The sequence below is a fragment of the Myotis myotis genome, unplaced genomic scaffold (assembly GCF_014108235.1).
Source record: "Myotis myotis isolate mMyoMyo1 unplaced genomic scaffold, mMyoMyo1.p scaffold_m19_p_17, whole genome shotgun sequence".
NCBI classification, from domain to species: Eukaryota; Metazoa; Chordata; class Mammalia; order Chiroptera; family Vespertilionidae; genus Myotis; species Myotis myotis.
This window is the reverse complement of record NW_023416321.1, coordinates 34,273,586-34,283,313: the sequence shown is the minus strand read 5'-3', so window position 1 is coordinate 34,283,313 and position 9,728 is coordinate 34,273,586. Positions and strand designations below refer to the sequence as shown.

Sequence of the window (9,728 nt, the reverse complement as noted above, 5' to 3'; positions counted from 1 at the left end):
TCTCTCTCTCTTTCTCTCTGAAGACATACTAGTATCCTTGGGTGAGGATTTAAAAAAAGACTTACGATAAAGCTACAATAACTAGGACGTTGTGGTACTGAAACCAGAACAAAGTCCTGCTGCTGGTGGCTACTAGAGTCCATTAAGTAGAGATGGGGTTGAATCTTCGTGGTGCTGTTTATGATTCAGGTGGCGGCGGTCTGAGAGCGCAACAGGTGCAATGCCCTGAAAAGACCACTCTGACACTTCATTTCAAGCCAGCCCTTATGTAGGGTTAGGGGGTGAGGGGGGGGGCGGGACGACTAACACTAGTGAATTCCCACGGTCTGCTTTCCATCATCATCCTTGCAGAGATTAGCCCAGAACACGGTCTCTCCCTTCAGTTAGTCCTGTCCTTGACTCGCACTTAAAGTGTATCTTCTTTTCTGAGCAATGGACCCATCTGGGCTTGGAGGCCGCCTTATCTTTATGGCCCTGTTTTTCTTCTTGCAAAACATCCTCCAGTTTACCAGAGTCTATAAGAAAAAAACCCGTTTCTATTGTTAGTGTAGTGAATCGCTATTAACTATAATTCTGCTTCTATTACACACCCTTCCCCTATCAGTACTGGTGTAAGGAGAGACAGATAGATCAAGGAAACAGAATTGAGTCCAGAGATAGATTCACACGTATACAATCAATTGGTTTTCTACAAAAGTGATGAGTAAGTGAATAGGGAAAGGGATGTTTTTCTAATGAAAGTTGCTGGAACAACCAGAAATCCACTTGTGGATAAATCTTGACCCCTATCGGACTTTATTCACAAAATGAATTTGAGGTGGATCATGGGCCGAACCTAAGACCCCAGAACTGTACGGGTTCTTGAAGAAAACGGAAGACCATCTTTGTGATGTAGGAGTAAGACAGATTTCCTGGGGCAAGATACAAAAAGAAAAAACTGAAAAAAAGTGTCTTCACCAGAATTTATCCAAAGACACCATTAAGAAAATGAAACCCAAATCTGCAGACCTGGGAGAAGATCTTTGCAGCTGAGGAAGGATTTTATATCCAAGACATATAAAGAATCCTTACAAATCAACAATAAAAAATATAAACATTCCCATTACAACATGGGAAAAGACCTCCACAGACACGTTATAAAGCAAGACATTCAAATGGCCAATAAGCAGTTTTTAAAAAATGCTCAACCTCATTCGTCAGCAGGGAAACGGCACTTAAAACCACAGGGAAATACAACTTCACACACACTAGGATGGCAGAAATCAAAGACTGGTGCTCTGGTTCTCCAGTGCTGCACAACTTCATCACACGAAAATGTAGTAACTTCAATAACAACAACCATTTCATGATCCCTCACAATCCCTTTGAGTTAGGAATTCAGGAAGGGCTGGGGTAGGGCTGGCCTGGGGCCTGCAGCAGCTGTGGGCACCTCCCTTCACGTCCTAGGGTCTCTCCCCGTGGTCTTTTTGGGCTCCCTCCCGGTCTAGCGGCCTCAGGGTGCTCAGACTCCTTCCCAGGAGGCCCAGGAGGCCGGGAGCAAGTCTTCCAATAATGAAGTGGATGCTGCATTACCTTTTATGACCTGGCCTAAGGAGTCACAGTGTCACTCCCACCACACACCGGTAGGAGTGAGCCAACCAGCCCACTCAGAAGGGGAGTGGAGTTGCCTGCCTCCTGATGTGGAAATGGCAGAATTCTAGACGAGCGTGTGGGATGAGAGATGTTATTCCTGCCATTTTGGGGGGATCTATATATAATCTGTGGTGAATAAACCTGGAGAGAAACGCCGGGCTTTGTGAGCCACACTGAAGTTCAATCTCAGTATGAATTGTGAGGGGGCCCCATTGGAGGGTTTTAAGCAAGGGAGGGAAACTATCCGTCTTCAAAAATTAATTCTAGCAGCTGAGTCGATAAGGAATTCTTGGAGAGAGTTTGGAAGCAGAGATCATTTAGGGGGGGTGTCCGGACGTTAGACGTCCAAGTGCCAGACACTGCGGTGAGTCCCAGCCTAGGTGAGCGGGTCGGGGTAGGACCGCCAGGCGCCTGCCGGCCCAGCTGTTCTCTTCCCGGAGAGCAATGAAGTAAGTTTATTTTGCACATCTTGGGCTTGGAAAGCCAGGGTAGATGTATGAGACTGGAGCTTGGAGGACACACGGTGCGGCGAGAACAAACAGCGTTGGAAAAGGTGCTGGAGTATACGAGTACTGACAACCTCTCACTCTTCCCCATTCTGCCAAGGGCTCAGACTGAACCGCGCATGCGCACACCTAGTCCGCGGGCGGCGCCCAGGCTGAAGCTTCCTGAATGCGCACGCGCGCGCGCTGTGTGGCTGTCGCCATGGAGACGCGTGGGTCTGGTCAAGCCCTCAGCGCCTGGAGCCGCCCGCTGGCCTGCAGCGCGTCTTGGGCTGACCCACGCGCACTTGGCGGCCCCGCAGCGGCGGATGGACGGCCTCCGTGGGGCCGGGGCGGCGAGGTATGGCGAGGGTGATGAGGATGAGGAAGAGGAGCTAGAGGGCGGCCCTGCGGACACAAAGGAGTCCAGACTGCCTCCCATCTCCAGCTGCGCCCCAGAGCCCAAACGGAAGGGGAAGAAGAAAAAGAAGAAGAGAAAGACTGAGAGGTCAGGCAAGGGAGACGGTAAGAGGAACAGCCAGCTCGGAAGCCTCAGCTCCTGTACCTGAGATTTCTCCCCCTAACCACCCCCCCCCCCCCCGCCCCAGGTCACCCACCCGCGTCCCTCACAGAGACCCCCATCTACCTGGGGACCAGTTCAGACCAGAAGCAGACACTCACCCGTCCCAGATAGAGGTCCTCCCGCTTCCCACTTACGCCACGCCGCGATGCCCCTCCCCTGCTCATAAAGACCATCCATGTACACAGAAACCCTGCCCCAAAGAGCACAGAGATCTCAAATCCTGCATCGAGAATTCTCAACATCCATGGAGACACTCTACCCCAAACAAAGACACTCCCATACCCAACATTATTCCCACAGTCTCCCAGCCCCACACAGCACCTCACCTTTACTAAACGCTCAGCTGAATTGCAATCCTAAACCTCCCTACCTTCCCCACAGAAATCTCAAGCCCTCCTACAGAGATCGCGTCATCCTCACAGACTTCCCCCAAGCCAAAGCCACTAAGCACTAGAGGCAGACACTCCTCACACACAGAAACACAGACTTCTGCCTTCTGTCTAGAGACCCTCCTTGCCTCCTCCTCCCTCAGGGGTAGCTGGCCTCTGGATGTCATGTAGACACCCAGTTAATGCATATGAAGTAGTGTCCTCCCTGCACAGATGGTCATCCCCACCACCCGTCCACCAAGGCCAGCCTCCCACGGCACACACACCATCACATCCGTCACTGCTACATACTTTTATAATCCCAAACATCCTCAACAACACCCCTTTATGTCACTATAAGCACCACATAAAACTAAAGCACAGATACCCCATCAGGCACACACAGCCACAGCCTACACACACATACAGATACTGTTTCACACTCACATGCAGAGACACCCCCCCCCAAGCAGTTCCTGTACACATACAACTGTATGCATGCAGGCCTCACTCCAGTCTCTCTCAAGGACACATCAGATCCACACACCAGCCGCTGCCACACACCCACAGAACCCCTACATCTCCCTGAACTCTTCTCATAGGACCCCCCTGATTTTTTGACAAAGGCACTGAGCACCTATTTTATGGAGAGAGAATAACTGATGTAAAACGCTATCTCCACTGTCACCTGTGTGGTCTCCCTCCAGGCTTTGGCTGTCTGGGGGGGCTCTCGCTGACCCTGGCTCAGCAGCCCTGACCTCTAGTGTGGCTAGTCCTGGGTCCAGTTTCTGGCCCTGGGCCTTTGTGTGCAGAGCTGGCACCCTGGCGAGCTGGAGGCAGAAGGAGTGGCCGCCGGCCCCATGTCAACCTGGAAGTTTGGGGAAGGAAACAATAGGAAGATCACAATTATTCATCAGGTGGCATCGTAATAAAAAGGCACACAATTCTGGAGGTTAGGTCAAAAAGCCCTCCTTTGGTTTTGTGTCTGCAAAACCAAATTAGGAAAACTTATTGTCTTTTTGGCTTAGCTTCTGACTCTAGAAATTAGAGTGGCACGCACTTCCTACTGTCAGCAGGGGACACCGAATAGTTCTGGGGGAGTAGAAAGGTACAGAAATGTCAAAAGAGCATTTTTTCTCTTTTTTGGGCGGGGGGGGGGATTTCCCTCCCCACCAAAAAGAAGGCTAAGCTGATGAAAGAACCACTGCTTATGTGTGTTATATAACTCAGGAATCTTATTAATGTAAAAAAACCAGTACAAGCCACACAGCAGAAGTATTTCCTGGCTTGGCATGATATTACTCTCCACAGTCAGATGCAGGAAGTTTTTCTGTTCTCCATTTCTCCATCATAAAGAAGTCTAGACGGAGGGCGGGGGGCAGAGTCATGGGCGCCTAGAACTGAATGAATCTGGGTGAGCATGTGGAGAGGTGAAGTGAGGGGCAGCATGGCACAGAGGAGAGAACAGGGCACTGGGAGTCAGGCCTGCATTCAAAATCCTGGCGCTAAACATACACATGCACGCACGCACGCACACACGCACACACAAACACACATCCTGGCCCTCCCACCTGCTATATAACATTGGCAAGTTACTGAGACTTTCGGAGTCTGTTTCCTCACCTGGAAAACTGGGCTGATAGCCTGTATCCAGAGGACTGGCTCATAGTAGGTGCTCACCTAAAGCATATGGCAGTGGAGTGAGTCCCAGGCTGGTGGGCGTGGCCACTGAGCCCTCGGTAAGGAGGAGCCTGCACTCCCCACCCCCTTATACCTTTGGTGAGTTTGGCATCCTTCCTGAGCAGGAGGAGGGCAGACATCACCGCAAACGCTAACGCTGCTCATCTGCTCAGCAGATAAACGCCAGAGCCGAAGCCTGAAGCAGCAGCAGCTGTCTTCATCTTTCCACGATGTCCTGAGTCCCGGCAAAGATCATGGCCCGAGACCAGAACACAGGCAGGACAAAGAGCCAAACCAGCTCGTCCCTTCTTTCTCCTCCTCCGTCAATCTCCCCAACTTTGGCAAATTCGAAGAGAAACTCTCCAACAAGATCAACGAGAGTCTGCGTTGGGATGGAATTCTCGCCGACCCAGAGGCAGAAAAGGAGCGGATTCGCATATACAAACTCAACCGGAGGAAGCGGTACCGGGTCTTGGCCCTCAAGGGCATCCACTCTGACCCCTGTGCCGAGGAGAAGCCGGAGAACCCAGCCCGTCCCTCCCAGGACAGCACCAACAGCAGGCAGCTGGCGTTAAAAGTCGCCGGCCCTGACGACTTCCTGGGGGGAAGCCTGGCTCCGGGGCCCCCACACTGTGACCTGGCCACTACTCTGCCCGAGTGAAAACCCACCCGTGAGACTGACAAGCTTATCCTTTATCCTTACCGCAAGTTTATGTGTTAGAAAAAGGAGAAGAATAAAAGGAAATCAGACCTACCTCTGCAGGAAGCAGACCGCTGCTGTGTTGTTGATGAGGTCGACCCTCCTGCCACCGCGGTGCCCTCAGGGGCCCGGGGCAGCCACCGCTCCTCCACACACGCAATTTAGCGAACGAGGTCTTTTTCTGCATTTCCTTTTGCTCAGAGAAGCTGGCATCTCTTTGCACTTTCATTTCTCATCACAGTTAGATAACTTGCCGCCTCCCCGCTCCCCCCCAAAAAAGGGAACGTGTATAGATTCTAGCAATTCTAACTCTTAAACGAATTTCGTGGGTAAAGCTCCAGACACAGCACCCTTCTGTGGGCTCCAGGAAAATGCTCCAAATATCCTGGAGACCTTTCCTATTCATTAAACACGCTCCCTGCCCTCATGTGGTCTTCAGGACAAGTGAGCCCCAGACGCCATTCCTGGGAGGTTATGCTGAGACGTCGCAAAGTGCATATTGCTTCTCTTATAAACACGATCCTCCCGAATCCCCCCAAATGGCGTTGTAAGCAAAGTTTTGCAAAGGCTCTGCTATGCTACCTGTCCCGGGTTGCCATGCTTCCCTTCCACAAATATCGAGCGAGGGCCACCGCTCTCTTCGTTTGGGTTCCCCCAGAAGCGGACCCTGAGTCGAGGACTCGGGTGCAAGTAGATTACTTGGGAGGTGAAGGAAAGACCAACAGAAACAGGGAAGAAAAGGCAGCCACGCCCTGGCTCAGTGGTTAGAGCATTGGCCTGCACATCGGAGGGTTTGAGGGTTTGATTCCAGGTCAACGGCACACACCTGGGCTGTTAGGTTCGATTCCTGACCCCCGGTTGGGGTGTGTGCAGGAGGCAACCCATTGATGTTTCTCTCTCACATCGATGTTTCACTCTGCCCCCTCTACCTGTTTCCCCCTCTCCCCTCCCTTCCACCCTCTCTCAAAATCAATGGCAAAAATATCCTCCGGTGAGGATTAACACACACACCCACACACACACACACACACACACACACACACAAGACAGCCAATCCAGGGACACTATTTTTGTAAAATTAATTATTGTTGAAAGTATTACATATGTCCCCTTTATTCCCTAATTGACCCCCTTCAGCCTGCCCCTCCCCACCCCCCGCCTCAGGCTCTTGCCACCCCATTTTCTGTGTCCATGGGCCAGGAGGTCCATGGTTAATTATTTCCTACCCACCCACACTCCCCCACCTTCCCTCCGAGTTTTCGCACTCTGTTCCATGCTTCCACGTCTCTGGATCCACATATGAGTGCGATCATGTGATACGTCTTTCTCTGACAGACTTATTTCACTTCGCGTGATACTCTCCCTCCATGCTGTCTCAAAGGGTAAGAGATTCATCTTTTTCCCTGCTGCATAGTATTCCATGGTGTAAATGTACCACTGCTTTTTTATCCACTCATCTACGGATGGGCACTTGGGCTGTTTCCAGATCTTAGCTATTGTCAATTGTGCTGCTATGAACGTAGGAGCGCATACATTCTTCCTGGTTGGTATTTTGGGGTTTTTAGGATATATTCCTAGAAGTGGGTTCACTGGGTCAAATGGCAGTTCCATATTTAATTTTTTGAGGAAACTCCATACTGTCTTCCATAATAGCCGCACCAGTCCCCAGACACTATTAAACCAACTTCCATTCGGGACAACTGGGGCTTCATCTCACAGGGAAACACTCTCAGGATTAGCCTGCCCGCCTTCCGGTAGCTGAGGGCTGGGCCTGGGGTGCTCCTTTCCTGGCCTTTCCAGCCTGCACACCTGTGGGCCTAGATCAGGGGTGGGCAAACTTTCTGACTCGAGGGCCACAATGGGTTCTTAAACTGGACCGGAGGGCCGGAACAAAAGCATGGATGGAGTGTTTGTGTGAACTAATATAAATTCAAAGTAAACATCATTACATAAAAGGGTACGGTCTTTTTTTTTTTTTAGTTTTATTCATTTCAAACGGGCCAGGTCCGGCCCGCGGGCCTTAGTTTGCCCACGGCTGGCCTAGATAGACGCTACCTCAGTTATGGGAGAATCACCCTCAGATACAGAGATGCAGACCGAAAGGACCAAGACACGGGGGTGGTCTCTGGGGTATTATTGGCCACCTGTGTGCAACCCCATGCAGGGCCTGGGAGGGACAGAGTGGAGGCTTAAGACGAGGTCCCTGCCTGCCAAGGAGTTAAAGGCATGCAGGATTCTAAACACACACACACACACACACATACAAGACATGAAGGATTCAAAACACACAAGACATGCAGGATTCTAAACACACACACATACACACACACACACACACACACACACACAAGACATGAAGGATTCAAAACACACAAGACATGCAGGATTCTAAACACACACACACAAACACACACACACACATACACACACACAACATGCAGGATTCTAGGAGAGGTTGGAAGTCAATGCAAAACACCACGGACCACTTACCTGACCTTTAGGCAGAAGTGCTTACCTTGGTCAAAGCTGGCAGAGCAGCCCTCTCCTCGCCCTTCCTTGAAAGGCCAGCGGCAGAGTTTTCACGTGTCGGCCTTTGTAACCTGGCAACAGACAGGGAAGGGACTTTGGGAAGAGCCCTGTCCTCCCCGGAAAGGAGGTCAGCAGCCACGCCCGCAGGGTCCCTGAAGCAGACGGGCGTGGCCCTCCCTGTGCGGAGGTCTGTGCTGAGCAGGTTGAGGAGGACCTGGGGACTCCAGGGACGAGGACCAGGGCTTGGTGTGGCTCCCTGAGGAGGAGAGAGGGGAGACACGCCCCAGGGCCTCGCCCAGCGCCCCAGGCTCAAGGGAAAGACAGCCTGGGGGAGACACCAGCTAAACTACCCCAGGTCCTTGACCTACGGCAACTGTGAGATGATAATAAATTGTCTTAAGCCACTATGTTTTTGGGTAATTCTGTTACACAGCAGCTAGCATGCCCGGGCCACCTCCTTCACCTCAGTTGTGCCTCTCGGCCAGCTGCCTCGCCCTTGATCTGAAGAGTGGAAAACCCAAAGCCAACCTGATCGTAAGAAGCCACGTGTCACCAGGCACCACAGACACCCAGGGCCAGTGCTCCCAGGAGTGTGCATTATCTCCAGGAGCGATGCTGCGCCCTGCGGGGGGAGGAGCTGCACCCTGCGGGGGGAGGAGCTGCGCCCTGCGGGGGAGGAGCTGCGCCCTGCTGGGGGAGGAGCTGCGCCCTGCGGGGTTGGAGCTGCGCCCTGCGGGGGGAGGAGCTGCGCCCTGCGGGGGAGGAGCTGCGCCCTGCGGGGGGAGGAGCTGCACCCTGCGGGGGGAGGAGCTGCGCCCTGCGGGGGGAGGAGCTGCGCCCTGCGGGGGAGGAGCTGCGCCCTGCGGGGTTGGAGCTGCGCCCTGCGGGGGGAGGAGCTGCACCCTGCGGGGGGAGGAGCTGCGCCCTGCGGGGGAGGAGCTGCGCCCTGCGGGGGGAGGAGCTGCACCCTGTGGGGGGAGGAGCTGCGCCCTGTGGGGGAGGAGCTGCGCCCTGCGGGGGGAGGAGCTGCACCCTGTGGGGGGAGGAGCTGCGCCCTGCGGGGTTGGAGCTGCGCCCTGCGGGGGGAGGAGCTGCGCCCTGCGGGGGGAGGAGCTGCGCCCTGTGGGGGAGGAGCTGCGCCCTGAGGGGGAGGAGCTGCGCCCTGTGGGGGGAGGAGCTGCACCCTGCGGGGGGAGGAGCTGCGCCCTGTGGGGGAGGGGGGGGGAGCTGCGCCCTGCGGGAGAGGAGCTGCGCCCTGCGGGGTTGGAGCTGCGCCCTGCGGGGGAGGAGCTGCTGGCTGCCATGTGCTAGATGAGACCACGTGGTTTCTACTTGCCATGCCTCAGCCTAGAGCGGGACAGAGCTAGTCACATGTATTTTCATCGTATGCGATTTGTGTCCTGCCCCTACCTTATTATTATAATATTTTAGGTCATCTCATAAAGCTCTTCTATCTCATTTGTTCCTCACTTGAGTTCCCTCAGAATTATCTCCATTTTATTTTCTTTCTTTTTATTTTATTTTATTTTATTTTTTAAAAAATATATTTTATTGATTTTTTACAGAGAGGAAGGGAGAGAGATAGAGAGTTAAAAACATCGATGAGAGAGAAACATCGATCAGCTGCCTCCTGCACATCTCCCACTGGGGAGACGCCCGCAACCCAGGTACATGCCCTTGACCGGAATCGAACCTGGGACCTTTCAGTCCGCAGGCCGACGCTCTATCCACTGAGCCAAACCAGTTTCGGCTAT

At 53.0% G+C, this 9,728-nt stretch overlaps 1 protein-coding gene across 1 annotated transcript; it reads left to right on the top strand.

Moving 5' to 3' along the window:
* Positions 1 to 2,128: 2,128 nt before the first annotated feature.
* Positions 2,129 to 5,722, top strand: CUNH17orf97 (chromosome unknown C17orf97 homolog). Its single transcript, XM_036339723.1, has 2 exons — positions 2,129 to 2,639; positions 4,922 to 5,722. Exons 1-2 carry the CDS (start codon positions 2,129 to 2,131, stop codon positions 5,404 to 5,406), a joined length of 996 nt encoding a protein of 331 aa, XP_036195616.1. The 3' UTR covers positions 5,407 to 5,722.
* The last annotated feature ends 4,006 nt before the right edge of the window (positions 5,723 to 9,728 follow it).

Excerpts from the sequence above, each read along its gene's own strand:
- CUNH17orf97 (XM_036339723.1), top strand. The coding sequence starts at position 2,129 with ATGAGACTGGAGCTTGGAGGACACACGGTGCGGCGAGAACAAACAGCG. Across the intron at positions 2,640-4,921 it reads GAGGTCAGGCAAGGGAGACG|ATAAACGCCAGAGCCGAAGC; the intron begins GTAAGAGGAACA and ends TCTGCTCAGCAG.